The sequence below is a fragment of the Malurus melanocephalus genome, unplaced genomic scaffold (assembly GCF_030028575.1).
Source record: "Malurus melanocephalus ecotype Western Australia unplaced genomic scaffold, MMel_1.1 scaffold_50, whole genome shotgun sequence".
Classification (NCBI taxonomy): Eukaryota; Metazoa; Chordata; class Aves; order Passeriformes; family Maluridae; genus Malurus; species Malurus melanocephalus.
This window is the reverse complement of record NW_026623282.1, coordinates 1,391,889-1,410,297: the sequence shown is the minus strand read 5'-3', so window position 1 is coordinate 1,410,297 and position 18,409 is coordinate 1,391,889. Positions and strand designations below refer to the sequence as shown.

The following is an 18,409-nucleotide window of genomic DNA, read 5'->3' as shown; positions in this document are numbered from 1 at the left end:
CAAAGTTAGTTTCAGTCAATTTACAAAATAKGCATATAAACTGATAGTAGATATGCTTGCAGCTAACAGTTTCTGCCACATCACAGTAAATTTTATGACAGTGTAATTCTATGGCATTTTATGAGAGTATTTATTAGAAGCACAAGTCTTGAAAAACATTATGGTATTAATTTTCCAATATAAGCCTAAAGGTACATATGAAATGGACCTGCAAGCAGCATTTAACTCCTTGTTGCAGCACACTCACAGTTCAGGCATATTAATAAGAGCAGCCTATTTACATTGTGCCAGTGCATGAGGAAATGCACACTTTCAGAGGTTTCAGTCTGCATTATTAGCAACTGTTTGCAAAGGTCCCATTAGAAGCAAGCTAAGGCCTGTAACTGAGGATAGTAGCAAAAACAGGACTTGGATGCTTTAACATTGATTTTGARAGACCAGAGAGAACCTTCTGCAAGGGTAAAGCTTCTTGGAACTTGTGTGCCAAAGAATAGAAATTAAAACAGCATGATAACTCCAGCAACCTCTTTTCCCAGGAATAAACTCAGCTACAGACTAATAATATTTTGCAACATTTAGGCAGAGTTCATATTCCAATTCCTTTGCAGTTTTGACTGATACATGCTCTGATAATTCACATGAAACCAACAAYAACAAACCTGCCCAAAAAAAGCTCCAAAGCTCAAAAATAAAACCAAAAACCCCAAAACCACTCAAAACATAAAAAAAACCTCAAACAAACAACAAAAAACCCCAAACAAACAACAACAAAAAAGTTATAAAACAAAGAACCCAAAAAAAATCACACCCCCTGAATTTAATGTTCAGCATTTTAAAGCTTAAAAGACTAGGTCCTTTTTCTTTGTGAAATGTAAATACATATCACTCACTTATTTCTAGGTAAGTCCAGTTTAACATGACTTGTCTTTACAAAACCTATTTGGCCAGTAAACACATGTCTTCCAAGAAACCATTCCATGCATTCAATGAAGTAGCCAAGGATCTCAATCTTGTCCCCTTCCTGGAAACTCAGCTCTTCCRACACAATACTTTCATAATTCATCACAGCTAGACAGGATCCCAYTGCTGTGTAATAAGGAGATAAATAACATTTCTAAATAAAGTAATTTAACAATAGAAACACACTTAATAGAATTGCAACTCAGCAGAATATATTTAGCAAAGGACATTCCTGGAACTCATGAGCTGAATACCTTCTTTGGCAAGATTTGAAGCATCCAAACCTCATTGGTTTGGTTTGATGATTAGAAGAGTGTAAAAATCCTCATTTCCCAGCTCTTACAAAGGAAATTCTAAAATATTTTTGCAACTCCAACAAATTTCATCACAGAGCAGCAAWAAGAAATGTTTTCAGTCCTTACTTTGCTTCTTACAAAGGGCTCTGAACTTAGGCCAGAGTAAAACAGTTGAACCTATTTTGAACCAATTAAAACAATCCCTATGAGATAAATATGGCTGTATACCAGTATTAAAACTGACAKCATGGAAGAAAATAAGCCATATTTATTTACTCTCTAACCTCAAACCATCTGTATAAGTTTTATTTCTCTTTATTTTATGATGAGATAAAGCAGTAAACATATGAAAGATCCACAATTACATTAGTGCGTTTTCTTATTTGAAAGATTGCCATCACAGCTACAGAGGCATCCTTAATTCAGTTACTCTGGACTACCTTGTGTAGTATTTAGGAGGTAAAAAGGGAAAGACAAGACTTAAACTCTAAAGAGTTAAACCTTAGACAAATTTATGCTTTCACTAATTTTACTGCAAATTTAAYTTTGAGAGCTGTTTTCCCATTCCAATAAAATGGAAAAGGAGTTATTGAACTACTTAGAGTCTGTTCTAGCAAATGCACTAGAGTAAGTTTGGGGTTATTCTAACATTGATGCTTGAATGAAGTTTCTTACCAACTTTTCTGATGGATTTAGATTCATTTTTRTATGAAAAGTCAACAGGATTAGAATATCCTTTAAGAAACCATCTGAAAGCAGAAAAAGAAATGGAAGTTAGTGTATGGAACACTGAACGTTGTGACAATAGCAGTGATATTTAAAATATGTATGAAAACTGATGTATCTCTCCCACAACAAGCTTTCAATTTCAGCACTGCTCAWACACTTCAGACACAGTTATGTTTTGATTAATATTAGTAGTAAAACTACTGCTATTTTAGGCTAACAAACCAAACTGAGAAAGTTATGCTATCTGTCTCTGCCCCAGCACAACAAAAAGAAAAATATCCCAGTTKTAAGTACTAAGAGCACCACAAACTAATTATTTTCTGGTGATTCCTGAAGTGAGTTTTTTGATGCAATTTTGGTTGTGAGCTTGGAGAYGAACTTGAGAAACTGCATTAGGAAGGTAGATGGTTCCTATTAATAATGTTAGATAGAAACACTRCTAGCCTGTTCTGTTCCACATTATAACCATCTCACTTGTTACTACTCACACTTCCAAGCATCTTTGCTACTCTAAACAATGTTAATAGATTTTATGAAAGATTCAGAAGAAAAAAAAGCAATAGGGAACTCACAAGATGGCAAACCAACTCTAAATGACGCTCTGCAGGCATCTGGATTAATTTCAGTTGTGTGAAAGGAATTAGAGTGTATTTTTATCAGCATTAGTGAAGATKGATGTTCCAAACAAGTTGCCCTGTAGAGGCACCTTTAAGCAGACGTGCATGTAGGAATCAGATGCATGTGAAATAGGCAGGTAGAGTCAGGTACCTACTGATGGAAAGGGTCCAGTGGCTCCAGAGAAGCATTAGACAGCACAGACTTGTCACTATCCACAGATCCRCCTGTCACATCTTCAGTAAAAGCCCCAGTCTCAAAGTAAGTTATTTCATTGCCTGTAACCATCATCTTTCTTATCGTGTTGTCAGCACATAAACCAAAAAATGACCCTAAAACAAAAGCAATTGAGCAGATGTCATTTTGTTTAATGCTTTAGTGTCATATAAGCCCTCAAAGAGCATCAGTAATGCTCATTTAGAAATTGAAAATCTGATCTTTTTTAAGAATTTTCTTGCTGGTTGTCAGGTATTAATACACTTCTGTCTAGTRTCTCTTTCAGTAGAAAAAAAAATGCAGAGATGAGGTCTTAATGAAGCACAGAGCCCTCTGCTGCAATTCTGCATATTTCTATTGCAGAAGTAAATGATCCTGTCATCCTGTCTCTGGTGGTACCAGCAGGTGATGCTGTTTAGGAGAAGCACATGAGCCGGGCAACTATTTATAAGCCTCGTCCTCCACATCTCCAGAATCTGTAATAATATTAMGTTGGAATGCACATCCCTCCCTAATCCTTTCAGTATCCATTTATGGGCCAGCTGCACATGAATTTCTTCAATCCCTTCATGATCTCACTGAACCTAATCTGTGTTTGTTCCTTTCTTTTCTCTTTACAATGTGCATTTGGAGTGAGTAAATTTAAATTTAACTTCATTAAGTATTTGAATAGATCTTAATGTCTGATTTGGGGATTTTAAAGAAAAGTTCTTCCCTGAACTCAGCCTTAGCATGTACASCCTTACTTACCTTCCTGTACTAGCAGACTTCTGTACATCAGATTCAATGATTTTTCATTTATACAGACTTCAATGCCTGTATCTTCYTCCTCTTGGGAGTATAGCCAGAAAGACTGATCTAGGAATAAATTCTCCATGCAATGATTTATAAAACCTAGGAGAAAGAAAATCCAGTTTAGTTTCTTTGCCATTTTGCAGTATTGCACAAAAGTATAAACTTTCAGAGAGCTAGGAACTATTCCATTATCACTTAATGAACAGTGTATAACTTTGTTTACGTTATAGCATTTGTAAAATTACGTCAAGTCACAAGCAGTACAGCTACTTTTAGTGCTTAGCTCTCACAAACTACATCTAAAAGACACAAAACTTTTCAAATACTGCTGAAAAAGCAGATTATGCCGTCCCTTTACATACTAAGGTTTCCCATAGTTTAGAAATCCTTGTGCAAACGGTTATGATGGAAAGGTGGACAGATCAGTGATTAAGGTGCTACTTTGCTACTTGGATGATGYTGAATAAATTCCCTGTCAGCCACAGCCTTGCCCACAAAGAAATTGCTTTTTCTTATGCTTTTTGTGCAAAATTGGATAGAAAAATCACCCTTAATTTTCTAAGGAGCATTTAAAAATACAAAATAGCAAGCAAATAGTAAACATTAAATTAAAAATAAAACTCATTATGTAACTTGATTAGATAGAAAAAGGCGAATTCAATTGTAATGCACACAAACCCTCTGTACGCAGAAGAAAAATAAGGTGAAAAAATGGAGACAAAGATCAGATTCAAATGCCATTCCACAGAAAAGACTGCTATTCTTACAAGGAAAGTTGTAGGTTATTAAAAATGGAGCTCAAATCAGTGGCATGTTGTTTCAAAAGGCATGTTCAGATTTATAAACAAAACCAATGCATGCAAAGCTTATGAAACAATCATTGATATGTCCTCTGAAGCCTCACCAACTCTGTCCAGTTTGTTCATTACTAGTCAAGAAATATGTAAAAAATAGTAAATTTTTCATGGAAATGAAAAAAGAATAAAAGAGTACAGTGAGGGAAGCATGATCAGAGGTCTAGAACATACACTCTGTGAAGAATTACAGGAAATTTTTCTACATAAACAACACTTAGAGAAAGTACAAGTTGGAAATTTCAAATAGGTGTTAACATCGTGCAGAAGTGTGTTGCAGCACAGGTTAGGTCTTAAAACACAGAACACCTGGATTAGAAYAGACTGCATAGAAATATATGATCGACTTCTCCAGTGTCTAACTAAGGCAAGACATCTGCCAGGACCAATAGCTGTTGCCTGCCTTGGGATAAAGATAGTTTTTCCTGAAGGCTGGAAGGTCWCTCCAGCCCATTCACTACCRCTCAGTTTAGRAACATTAATTGATTATTAAGMGTCAATTRAAAAAAAAAAWTGTGGCCAACAAGTTCCCAGAAACTGTGTGCAACTGAATACAAAATAACATATTTAACTGTTGTATGGTAAAACAATTTTACCCAGTGAGTGGTARGTTAGAAACTTCCATATTTCTTCAAAAGTTTTAAATGTCACCACTATTAGATCTTGATCACTGTGAATAGACAGGAGTCTGGCAGAAAGCTCCTAGAAATCAAAACCAATACTTTAATCATAATTATACCAGACTTAAGCACAATTTCCCACTAGGTAACACTTAGATTAAAATACTCTGCATTAAGAAGGATAAAAAAAAATCCAGGGTTTTATCTGTATGAAATATCTTTTCTTTAAAATACATSTACAACACACAGGGAGCCAAGTTTTAATCTGACTTTTGCTCAGTAATTGTACCAACAGTATTTGTGAGGTAAATTTACAGAGGAGATAAAGACGAGTGAGACTGAAGGTTTGTCTAGTTCAGAAGTGTCTGTGTATAGTCACAGGTATAATCATATAGTTAAATGTTACATATAGGCAAGGATCTAGTARTTCCTTCCAAGAATATCCTCCACACAGAGTGGTTTGCAGCTTGGGAGCTGCTTTTGCCAGACATGTGGGCATTAATATTGAATAGTGAAAAAGAGCTAGCTTGGGTTTTTTAAATTAAAATTTCTCACTGGATCACTGTAAACTTTTAGGTTCTACWACCTCTTGGTGTAGATTACCCTCAAAGCTCTGTACACATAGCAAAATGCAGCTCCTTTGACACAACTTTGAACCTGCTCCCAGGTATTGTYAGTCTTCATCCAGAAGAGATATTTAATAGTTATTTCCAAATTCTTTGGTTGAAACAAAAGTACTGAAGTATTATGTTTCTTTTTTTTAAAGATGTAGTAAGATATTTTTATCCTCATTTTATCCTTATTTGTTTGTGTTGCTCAGATAGCATTAAATTTCACTTTTAACAAAGACAAGTAATGATTATTGTGATAATGATTAATTTTAAATAATTCCAGAAATGCTAAAAGGGACAACTACATAAACCTTCAAATAAGTGAAAGAAAAACACATTTTGACGGATTCTAGACATTGAGGGGTAATATACAGTCAAGTTGCAGTCCAATTTGTAGCTTAAAAACAAGGCTTTCCGATGATRCTGGAAATTGCCTTTCAGGGAAATACCAAGAATTGTGGTAATTTATGAGACAAGTATGTGAACCTCTACCTCAGAGAATAAATCAAACGTAAAGCTAACAGGTGTAATGCTGCTGTATCATTTGCCAGCATTGTASCCTTGCTCCCATCCCACTGAATTTGAAACGCAGCTTGAAATAATTCAAGGACTGAGAAATTGATTCTAACTTAAGGCAGCAAGGAGGAAAYCACCCCTCAGACTTTTTCTACAATCTGAGTAAGTTTGAGCTGATCCACTGAGTTTTTGACTGTTACATCAAAAGTTTAAAATATCTCTGAAGTAATTTTGTTTAACTCCCATATTTTCAATTCACACAATCAGAACACATTAAAATATAAAAGTCCAACCTAGGCTTCTTCACCAGGCATGTCTCATCACTGCTTTGATCTTCTGCTTGCACCTTTCTACACCAGATTACATATTAATGAGAGCCTGAAATCTATTAATAAATTGCCAGCACATGCTAAAGTATGTCGGCCTCGGGGGATCCATGCACTGCTGAATATCAAAAAAACATTCTAAGGGAACTTATCATTATCAATCTTGTTTCCTTCAAAGTATTTTCCCAGTCTGTTTATAATAAGGCCACAAACCAAGCCTATTTGTTTGCTCTTTTTCTTTGCCTCCTGATCCCATCTCCCTCTAAACACAATCCAGAGCAGAGCAGCAGGAGAACAGTCTGTTTGCACAGCCACAAAGTCAGCAGCCTGGTGGTGGAGTGGGCACAATGCATAAAAGGAAAGTGCTGTAGAACCACATGTGCTCAAAGCAGCCAAAGCCATGACTAATTAAGATTTCAGTMGTTTGGTTTGCTAGTGAAGGAGCTGGAACCCATGGCACTGACAAAACAAGAGACACCAGAGGTGTAATGGTGTCATTCTGGTTTCTTTTTCTAAGAAGGAGGAGGAGAGTAACTTGTATTGAAATCAAACCTCACTGGATGTAGAGGACAGGTTTCCCATACACAAACCAATTTAAGGCATAAGCAAAATTTGGCTGACTCTTGTATGCTATTTAAAACTATGGCCATTTAGCCCTAGGTAGTCCATTATTTAGGCTGTTCTCCTTCAGACTTCCTCTTTGTCTTAGCAGTGAACGTCTCAGGCAATTAGTATGCCAAATGACTTCAAGTTTTGGGAAACTAAAGTGATGAGTCAATACAAGGGCAAATTAAAATAAATCAAAACCCTAATATTTTCTTTGATGTAATTGAAAGMAGAACAATTTTTAAATAAGCCCATTCAATGTCTTATTAAGCTGGGTTTGTTTATTTTACATCAGTTTGATCCAGTCTTTTTCAATGATTCAGTATTTCTAAAGTGCCTAAATGTTTTTGGGCCCCAGGAAACAGGTCACTCAAATTCAAGCACCAAGCATATATATGGAAATAGGACCCAAATATCTGGCAGTCTATTCCAGTAGCACAGGGTGTGTTATCTGAAAAAATAAAACAATTTCCAAATAACTGAACTTACACTGAAAACTGTCATCACCTCCTTGCTGTCATTTTCCAGAAGACGGAGCTGCCCTCTGAGCTGTCTTTGGAGCCTGGGATCAGCACATCCACTCTTTCTTTTTACCATTGTTAACTTCAAGGAGATATCTGGAGGAGGATATCCATTTTCAGTATTGTAACATTTGTGAATCAGTTTTGGAGAACCAGAAACCCCCTCAAAATTATGGAAAACACATTAAGAAATATTTTTTTTCAGCTTCAGAGACAGGCACACAGAACATTGATCTACTGCGTGTTTCTTTTACATTTTTATTATCCTGCAGACATAGGAGCCTAGCATAAAACAATTTTGTAAAATAATGCCTACAGCTATACAAAGAAGCATGATGAGCAAATCTAGAAATTTTGAGAGACAACTGATACTTGTAGATGGAGAAAAAAGAAGAAAAAAGCAAGCAGATTGGTAATTCATCAAATTAGACAGCTCTGTGGACATTAAAAACATGCCCAGATTTTCAAATATTCCATGCATATCAAAAAYCAAAGCAAATAGATACTGGCATCACCAAAAAAAAMCYCTGAACAACAAAACCCACAGATAGTTCAGCATGTTACAACCCTTCAAACTTATGTTGAATTCACAGCTTTCTGATATGTCACCCTTACTACCTAAGAAGGCTTAAATAAATCAAATACTGTAAAAGCTGTTTCTAAACCAAGCTGGTCGAGCAGTGCTAACCAAGTTAAATGGTCCAACTAAAAGCTCACTTACATGATTTTAACAGCACATCTGAAAGCAGCTGGATACCTGCTCCCAGCTCTTGGCATCTGCTTATGAGAAGCTTTTATTACAGCTAAGGGTTCAGCTCCAGCCAGCTTCTCTCAGATAAAGAGGATTTTTGATAAAGCCGCTTTCATTCCGCATTAATTCATTAATTTAGCTCAATAACAGTAAATCATAAATTTTCAGATWCACAGATGGGCACATATAAGCCAATAATACCGACTCAGGAACAATTCCAATTGCAAAGTGTGTAAATAGGTCACACTTGCAGCAATATGGGACTGTTGTGCATACTATAATATTCCRCCTCCTCTGAATTTGAGATTTTATTCAGGTAAAAGAGAGGTTTTTCCAATTCTAGTCCAATATGCTGCATCTTGATCTGCTTTCAGAGGGCTTCCTATGCATGTCTGCAGGATGACTTGCGCCTAAATTACTCATTACTTTAAGGTCAAGAAGGGTGGCTCAGAAATACAAACCAGTGTTACTGAATTACAAGACCTCTCTCTTTAAGCTGTGGTCATAAAGCCAATTGTTAGTAGAAAGAACACAAACTAGAGCYTTTGAATGTTATTCAGATTGCTGCTAGGGAACAGAATTATTGACCTTTTCATTTTACCTGAAGACTTAAAATGTACTGGCACAAGAGAAGACTATTATTTAAAATTTATATTTTCGTTTTACATAATCAAACTGGTTCTGAAGTAAATATGTAATGGTAGACGCACAATCTAACTTTTGTAGAAAATTATTTTAACTGAAATAATAATTAGATTGAACTAAAACAACAGAAATACAGCTGTTTCTGTCAAATCCCCCCTATAATAATGCCTTATAGAGATGGAATATGGTCTAAAACACCATTACACACAGTAATCTCCTGTCTGCTTCTGTGAGCCCTGACCCACACCCCCAGCTACAATTCTGTAAAAAGCAAGACAAGCAGGTACACAAAGCACAAACAATTTAACTAGAAATAACCATATGTCTGGAGAAGACTATCTGCCACTGGTGTGATTTGTCAGGTCAAGGCAGAGAGCAGGGAACAGCTCAGGGTTGGTTTTGATGGCAGGAGAAGGGAAATGTGCCAAGACCCTCAATTCACAGAGCCTGCCATGAGCCCTCCAGAGGTGAAGCCTACTGAACCCATTTACTGAGGAACTGCACTCAGCTGACACTTCACTGAAAATACAGCATCAAAAAATATAAAAATTGACCCTTGGAAAGGCCACAAACTTTAAAAAATAAGGCATTTGAAGGATTGAAAAGCATCTGTAAAATAAGCTATGAACTTTTTATTTGCTTCTCTTTTTTTTTTTTTTTTCTTAGCCATTATAATGTAGTCTATGAGTTATTTCTTGTTTTTATAGCAGTTGCTTCCTCTTTTTGGGAGAAATTCTCAACAAATCTTATGAACAAGTTGGTCACTCCACAGCTGCAGTGAAATACTTTATAAACTTTACAGTAGTAACTACTGCAAATGCTGACATCGTTGGGTTGTCTCAAAAAAAAAATTAAGAAAGATAATTAAAAAAAGGTAAGCAATGAGAAAAGCAGTATATTATGAAGATAGAAGAAAAAAAAAAAAAGACTTACCAGTTGGAAAATTCTCTSCCTGACTGGGAAGAGTCCTTGAACTGACATTCACGCATTTTTCATTTGGAGAACACTCTATTACAATAAATGAAAGAATGGTTATGTATCTTTTTTAAGTCTCATAAATCACTCCGCAAAAAAAAACCAACAAAATACCCCACCACTTTCAAAGCATTTGATACATCAGAAAACTACTATGAGAAAATAACTATTTTCTCCCCTTCCTGCTATGTAATTCCCAAATCACATAAAAATTATCAGAACATTTCTTCCCTGGGCTAGAGGGGGAAGTTACACCTTGATTTCATCATTTTGATGTGAAATTTCAAGATAACAGAGAATTGGAAGAATTCAGGTTCTCAGGAAACTGAATTTCCCTTTATGGAGGGAGCAAGGGTCAGACTTCATTTTGTCTTCCCTTGCACCTATACTAGAAATGGCCCCCACTGGTGCTTCAGAGGTAAAAATTGCTGTGCCTTGTACCACTTCATACATGGAGAAAAATAACCTTCTCTTTWTTGGTTACAAGTGTAATATTTAGGAGGGGTTACTGTAAAATCAAGTGATTTGAAATTTTAGAAAAATAACACCAATGAGGACARTTTTATATTAATAGTAATCTGCTTTTTTCTTTTAGCCYRTATTTCTTCCTGYACTTTTGGGAATTATATATTTTCAYKCTGGMATAAACACCCACTGCAACCACTTCCATTTTCTCAAGGMTCCCTGGGCAAATAYCAGTGCTTCAYATTTCTAAGAATAAAAGTAGGAGAAATAGATCTTTCATTTTTAGAAGAAACTTTCTGAGGCAATTTTCATGTATCCCAAGACATTATCTTCTGAAGCTCTGCTTCTAAGAAAAAAAACCTGGAATATAGCAGGGCATGGTAATTTCCAAATCTTTTGCATCTTCCCTCAAGTGCATCTATGAATGTTGCGTGAACAAAGTCATGCAAATAAATAAGGATACATAAAATAGAGTTTTCTCACATCACAAGAAAAAGAAGCAAGCAGTAAAAACATTGTCTTTAAGGCCAATTATTAGCACATGCTCAAATAAGAAATTGAAATCCTCCAAGACTTTAGTTTTTTGTGGAGTTTTTGGGTGTTTGACAGAGGCATTGGGTTGGGATTTTATTTATTTTCTTTATCTAGACTATACGATGTTCATTTTTAAATAGAAATTTGATAGTAAACTCACTGCAGTGCAGACTGACTGTGTTTAGGAAAGATTCAAAATTCAAGTTCCCCAGAGCTTCTGGGACTGGACTTACCTGTAGTTCTGCTTTTTATTTCTTGGTTTTAGTCAGGATTATAATCACAGAAGTTGTCAAAACTTTGACAAAATATCAATCACTTTGATTATTTTTTAATAGTTGACAAGGACAAAAAATTAGCATATGTTTTTGATATGTGAACTTGCCATCACTATTATTTTGATATTACCAGCTATATCTTTCCTTGAAAGGTAGTTTTCAAGACCTTAACATCCATTTCTGTGACTTTTAGGAAAAGGCAATGGCTATGAGCAAGTATTTTAATTACTCATCAGAGTTAAAATAAGTTTGCTGTGAAATTTGAGAAAAAGCACAAGTTACTATAAATACTTTATATGSTATACTATTTATATACAATAAATAGTTTAAAGAACTATAATTAGGTTCAAAAACTTGATATGAACTCCACCCCCATTCCTACGTGGTGGAAATGGCTTGCATACTTCTTGGCAAGCTAAAGAGCAACTTTATGCTGCCCTGAGATACTTGTACCTGTGTCTTTGATGTCAGAAGTGTTGCAGTTGTGAACAGAAAGACATTTTTCAAGTCACAGGACATACTTTAAAATGAAATAGTTTTTCCCATGATTGTTTGAAGTTTTTTCACATTGAGAATGATCTTGAGCCTTGTGTAAAGTGAGAGCCTGGCCACAACCACCTACTTATGTCACTCCAACTCCCCACCCAAAAGGTACTTCTGACWTGCATGATTTTGCTGCATGAAGTATGTTTTCATTTGCACAGAGGTAGTTCTACACCTCTGATGAAAAAAGGAACTAAAAAAAAGGTTTTAAAATAGAAACCTGCAATTTAACTGGGCTTATGAATCTTACAAATACAGCAAAATGTGCTAGACAAAGAATTGGCTCTTGAGTTCTAATAATTTTCATCTCATCTTACTAAAAGATAATCCATTTTTCTGTCTTATGTGAATTTCAGTGTAGATTGGACTATAAAACAATCTATGCAGCATTTCTATGGAGRAAACATAGCTGCTTCTTGTATTTCAAAAGAAGCCCATCTGGGTTCTGTGTTTCTGTGAAAACATATAACAGTTCTCATCCTGTGCACCATTTAAAGAACACAATAATTCAGACACCAAGAGAAGTCAGGAGCAGAGGCACCAGGATGTATTGTTTGAGGTCTTACCTATTTGTTCTTGCAGTGAGTCCATCCCGACTCCATCCCGGACAGTGGTGATGGCAGCATTAGTCTCCACATGTTTGCAGTCACACCTGCACATTCCCTGCTCTGTTTCTTCCCTCTCCAGGTTCATGTCTTGCTCTTCCTCCAGGGCAGGGATGATGGCATTAGTGCTGAGCATGGATGTTCCACCTGCCACTGCCAAACTCTCCATAATTTGCAAGTTCYTCACAGTGATGCAATTAACATTATCAACAACCTGAAGGAGAAAAAGACTTTTTTCTTTACAGTGTCAAAAAGATGAATATATTCAAGAGCTGTCCCTCTCCYGCAGGAGTTATTTTTGATTGTAATATGGATTAAAGAATTTGCTATCGGTTTCTTTCAAGAGGAACTGTTGTGTAACACCCAAATTTATTCCAGAAAAAGCTCCTGCAATGAGGTGGCATCACTGCTTTAGCAACAAAGCGATAGACTTGGCTAGCAGCAACCATCCAAGGCCTGAAGTAAAATGTACTTGTGCCCGCTGCTAATTATTCATTCTTGGCCAGCTTTAAARCAGAGCCTCCAAGGGATAACATCATTCACATTAACAGAAGAATTGCAGGGGAAAAACACCATTTTCTAAACCTCCATTTTCTAAAGGTGACAAGAATGGAATGAGTACTGCATGCTGAATTCAAGCAACAAAGAAGGCTTGTAMAAATTCAGATAAAGAATGAATCCTCCACAGGATCCAAGTATTACTTTGCAGCAAAGCAGAAAAATGAAGCCCTACTGAAGTCAGAGGCTGAGTCTGGCAGCAAAACTCTTAYTGGCATGATCAGGAGGAAGGAATAGAAATGGAAGTAGAGCACAAGTAGTTGCAAGCTTCACTGCTCCCTGCAGTCACTGAGGTGAGACATCCTGCAATCCCATTTCTTGGGCAAAAGCTACTTTGGTTTCAGGAAGCTGCAGCCCAACCACCAGCCAATGCACCACAGAGAACGTGACTCACAGCCAGCACATGCCCTCTGGTATTTACACCCTTTTCCTCAGTGGGCTTTCACATGTCTCTAAGTGATTGCACACAGCCACAGGGTAGATTTTGCTTTAGTYCTGTCATTTGGATTTAATCTCAGTTCCTTTGTGTTTACTCTGGCCATACTCATAAATGATCTATGTTCACGATGAGCATGCACACTTGAGATCTTCATATTTCATCTCTCTTTTTTTTTCCAGCAGAAATTGGTAAAATCTGAGAGATGAAAGATGTATTTTTGTTCTGCTGAAGCCTCAGACWAGTGTGTGATCACCCACTTATGATCTGCCTTCAGTCTGGCCAATAAATTTCTTGCTTTTCCATTTACCAGGCAATGGGGTGTCCCAAAGCACACAGTTCTGCTTTTCTTCTTCATTCCATGCCTTCCAACACTTCTTGCCCTTCAAGCTTCACATCATAATTCCCTAAGCCTGAGCAAACCAAGTACCAACATGAGCAGCACAGCAGCTGCCAGGGTAGGCAGGTACATGGGACAARGCAGGATCTGTCTGCACAACTTTCACACCATGTTACAGTCTTTGAAAATTTTACCTCAAATGAGCACTTCATGAAAATCAGTGAACTATATATAGAAACAGGCAAGTTACACAATTACAGAAAATTAATGAGGTATATTTACAAGTTATATGACCAGCTCAGAGAATTAAATCATAACACATCTACCACMAGTTAATGAAGTCTGAAGAAATCTRGGCTGGATTTCGCTTTAATGTTTTCATTGCCCCATTTTGCCATTGATTCAAAAGTGCCTGTCAGAGTGTTGAGGCTGAATTTTAAAAGATGCTCTTGGTGCTGCATCACAGTTCAACATATGAAACTATGTGCATAAATTCATATCTACACCTATGAAACACAGGTAGTTACTCAAACACAAATAATTTTTATRCCTTCTCTCACAAAAGAACATTTTGACTAACATAGGCAGTTTTCCAGCATTAACTGAATATCAGACTTGATGACCTAGTTATAAATGATTAAAAATACAGGCCTGCCAGAGTCCAAACTCCCTTTGCCAGGGATGTTTTTCCATTTATTTAGCTAATATTTTCCTTGAAATAATGACAGTTGTTAATGCCATTCTTTTCACTACTGTACCAGGATTATATGGAATGCATTCTAATTTTCACACTTAAAAATTAAACACTCTTCAGCATATATTTTGTAAATACTAGCATTTCCTGTTAATGATAATGTCAATATTTTGATATTAATGGTAATTTCCTTCCAAAGGTAGTTGTTTAAATTATATTGTTCTGCAAGTCCAAAGCCAGTTGTTATTTTTATACGAGGATTACCCTTAATCCCAGAAATGAAATTCAGTGTTCAGATTATTAATTTTTTTTCATAAGCCCCTATCCACAAGCAAAAATACTATCCTGCAAAAAATTTGAATTACTAGAATTCAGTTGAGKGGGAGAAGGGAAACTGATAATTTTTTCATGTCTTCTGCATCTAAGGGTAACATATATGCAGGTCTGAGAATGAATTTAGAAAGTTTGGTGCTGAAAGAGCAAGTAGGATATCTGAACAAATCAAAATGGATATAATCTGTTWAAGAAGATTCAGCCATAGTATCCCAGAGCCTAAGCCAAGGGGAGAAAATCAGAATGACTGAAAGAAAAGCAGAACAGGTATGTTCTTACATATGTTTTCTCTTGGTTCTTCCAAGATGCACAGAAGGAAAACTCAAATCTCAAGCATTTTTAGGAGTCATGCTCTCTTTTACAGATTCCTCTTCCATTTTCAAGGTTTGCCTTAACAACCAAATGTCAACCCATGTGGCTTTGTGTAAGTACTGAGAACAAGATAGTAAACTTCCCATAGATATATCTAGGCCCTTTATGTTTGTTTGGCATCTAAATGCATTCTAAGGGACACAAATTTGTTTCCAAGTGACAAAGATTTCATAGAACTATACCCCACATCTCTGTACTTTTTACTGTTTGCCTTTCATTATCATGTAAGTACCCCAATAAGTAAAACTCTAAAAAACATGAGCAATGTTACAATATAATTATCCTATTTATTATGCTGACTCTTTCTCAATTGTTCAGCTGTTCTAGCACAAATTAAAGCAGAATAATGGCACAAAAGCAGAGAAAAACATTCATCCAATGTAAGAGAGCTTCAGAGAATATTAAACTGCAGTGCTTGAGTCACTCTCATTATTAGAATTTYGTTTCATAAAACCTAATGTTAATAAGTATCATGGTAAATTAGCAACTAACCAATTTCTTAATAGCAACAAATACAAGATTAGGATCTTCAAAATTAAGGATCCAGCACTCACCATATAAAGTCTGTCTTCTGTAGATGGTTCTTACAATCTACATGTGTACCAACTAAGCATTTTATTTATAATTTAGATAAAATTATTTTTCTCATGCTCTTTGAGGCTTGACCAAAAAATTCCTATTTGGTGCAGGATGCTGGCCATAAAACTTAATGAACTTCCTGTTTTTCTGAACCCAGAACCAACCTCTCCTCAAAATAAAAGCCATATAGGCAAGATATGGCACTTGCACTGCTCAGGGGGACCCTCCCTTTGTGAGAGAGAGGAGAGGCAGATGCTGGACAGCTCAACACCTTGAGTGCTACTGGGTGCACTGGTGTCCTCCCTGCCTGGACACTGGGAGTGTGTCCAGTGGCTCTGTGTGCTGCCCCACACACCTGTCCAGGCTTGTGAGGCTCAGAAAGTCACTCACCTTCCCCTTCCCTTCTCACAGGACACATCAGGCAGGAAAGGTCTGTATGCAACAGCTGTTGAACATGAGGTGGAAATGAGACACTTTTTCCTACTGGAAGCTAAATAGATTTCTCATGATTTTCTGTGTGTTGCTGCTTCCTTTTTGCTGAGTGTTTCCAAAGCAYAGCTAACCAGAAAGAAAACATATAGCTTGACATTTTCCATGTAGGCTGAGGGTTGTTTTTTTCTCCCCTGCCTTTTGTTATTATTTTAAGAGGTATTGTGGATGACAGGAACACTCTCTCCCACCAATTCATTCCCATTTAAAGGGTGTTGAAGGAGGAAACCAATAACTTTCACTTAAACAGATTCTCTCTCTCCCTCTAAAGATATATTTCTATGTATGAGACCAGGACCCAGTATATAAAAATGGACTATATACAAACTAGTTGCCTAAAACCTGTATGAAATACAATATGTGTTTCATTCATCATCTTCCCTCTAGGAKCCTCACAACAATGTACTAATGACTTATTAAAGACCTCAACTGTACTGCCCTAAGTTAATTTAGGTTGTTTTCCCAAACTGGTAGCTGGAGTAGTTATTTTATTCCTTCCTCCCAGTTTCAATTAACTTTTCACATTTTATGTATTAGGCTACAAATATCTTAAAGAAAAGATCTTTATAAACTTTTTCCTCAGAGAGTAAATCAGASCCTTGATCTCTACAAAATTCTGTCATAAGCATGAATGTAAGAAAATTTTWAAAAAWTATRTTAAATTCTGTATAGGCAAYACTTAATTTTTATATCYTGARCAGAACGGTAMAGCAAATCTATAATCAGGGTAAACAAACTTAGGAATCTGAATAATTTCCAAAAATGGWAGATTGACCTCTTTATCACTGAAGTAACTTTTGGTTAATTAGCAATTCTCAGTAAACTATGTTGCAAGCAGTATCATTGTTCACAAAAATGTCCTAGCAAGCTTCAGGGATGCAATAGATTCCTTGAAAAGTTTTAAAACTCTCTTAATTTTTTTCATATCTCAGTAGCACYGAAATACATTTTCCATCCTCAAGACAGCTCTGAAAGCACCATAAATCCAAAATTTTTAAGTTTAGATATGGAAAATTGGAGACTAAAATCCACAATCTCATAACTGCTTAAAAATAAGCACAAACTCTAGGAGTGCTTTAAAACAAAAATCAGATCACTCTTGGAAAACTATAAAAGGCATCTGTGAATCTCAGCACTTCGCTCTGAGTGCTGGATGTGGCAGATTTTGGCCTGTGGCAGATAATGCAGAGGAATGCAGTGGGAGCTGTTGCTACTGAATTGCAGCTCAACTCACACAGCACCACTGAGAAGAGGGAGCACAGAGGAGCACAGAAAATCCCAGCAGGTTCCCATAACTGTGACAGATCACATTTCCACATATTTTTCAGTCATTTCATTATGGACACACCAAAGAACAGAATACCACCGAAATTACCCCTGTTGATCTCGCTGCAATTCTAACACACTGACAATAAACCTGCAGTCCAATACCAGACCACAAGTACCTAAAACAGAGCAAAAGAGGGAGATGCAGACAGAGCATAGCACTTCTCCTACCTTCTCCACGTCTGATTCACTGTAACATGCTGGTAAAGAGCAGGCAGATCCCTGCCTTCCTCAGCTCTGCAAAAAAACCAACTCCAGCAAAGCTCTTCCTGTTTGACCTTCTTATCTTTCCTGTTGATTGCACAGCCTGGCTTGGATGTGGCAAGTACAAAAAAGTTGTCTATTAACCAATACTGTTAATTCCAAAACTTTTTTTTTTAAAAAAAAAAAGAAAGAAACATTCCTGAGCAAGGCGTTGAACTACTAAAGTTCATTATGCAAAGCAGAAATTTATCAAATGTGCTGGAAGGTTCATTCACACACTCCAGCTTTTCAAAGCAATAATTCATTGTGGCATTTTGCATTGGTGGCTAAAAGGCTCCAAAGGACACATGCAGGCCATTGAGTYAAAAAAGCATTGTTCAGAAAAAAGTAATAAATAGTTCTTCAGATGGAGTACTGGGCTTTCTCAGCCCTTTGCTTTTGATTGAAAAACTAGATTTCTTGCTACCATTCCAGCTGCAAAAAAAAAAAAAACCAGTCGAAAAATTGCTTGATGGGGAATTTACACCAATGCGCTCAGGTGGAAATTGCAGAAGTGTACAGTTTAGCAGATCTGTCATGCACCATTAAATATCAGTTTGGGGAGTTGAGCAGGACTGTTG

At 36.5% G+C, this 18,409-nt stretch overlaps 1 protein-coding gene across 1 annotated transcript in view; it reads right to left on the bottom strand.

The window, feature by feature from the left end:
* Nucleotides 1-17,840, bottom strand: part of SH3TC1 (SH3 domain and tetratricopeptide repeats 1) — a 29,670-nt gene extending 11,830 nt beyond the window's left edge. The window contains exons 1-9 of the mRNA XM_057365264.1: nucleotides 17,757-17,840; nucleotides 12,420-12,672; nucleotides 9,995-10,069; nucleotides 7,634-7,761; nucleotides 5,062-5,167; nucleotides 3,567-3,710; nucleotides 2,758-2,932; nucleotides 1,932-2,005; nucleotides 891-1,086 (exon numbers count right to left, since the gene is read on the bottom strand). Of these exons, the coding sequence (XP_057221247.1) occupies nucleotides 891-1,086; nucleotides 1,932-2,005; nucleotides 2,758-2,932; nucleotides 3,567-3,710; nucleotides 5,062-5,167; nucleotides 7,634-7,761; nucleotides 9,995-10,069; nucleotides 12,420-12,627 (1,106 nt within the window). The 5' untranslated portion in view covers nucleotides 12,628-12,672; nucleotides 17,757-17,840. The remainder of the gene's footprint in view (nucleotides 1-890; nucleotides 1,087-1,931; nucleotides 2,006-2,757; nucleotides 2,933-3,566; nucleotides 3,711-5,061; nucleotides 5,168-7,633; nucleotides 7,762-9,994; nucleotides 10,070-12,419; nucleotides 12,673-17,756) is intronic.
* Between the last annotated feature and the right edge of the window lie 569 nt (nucleotides 17,841-18,409).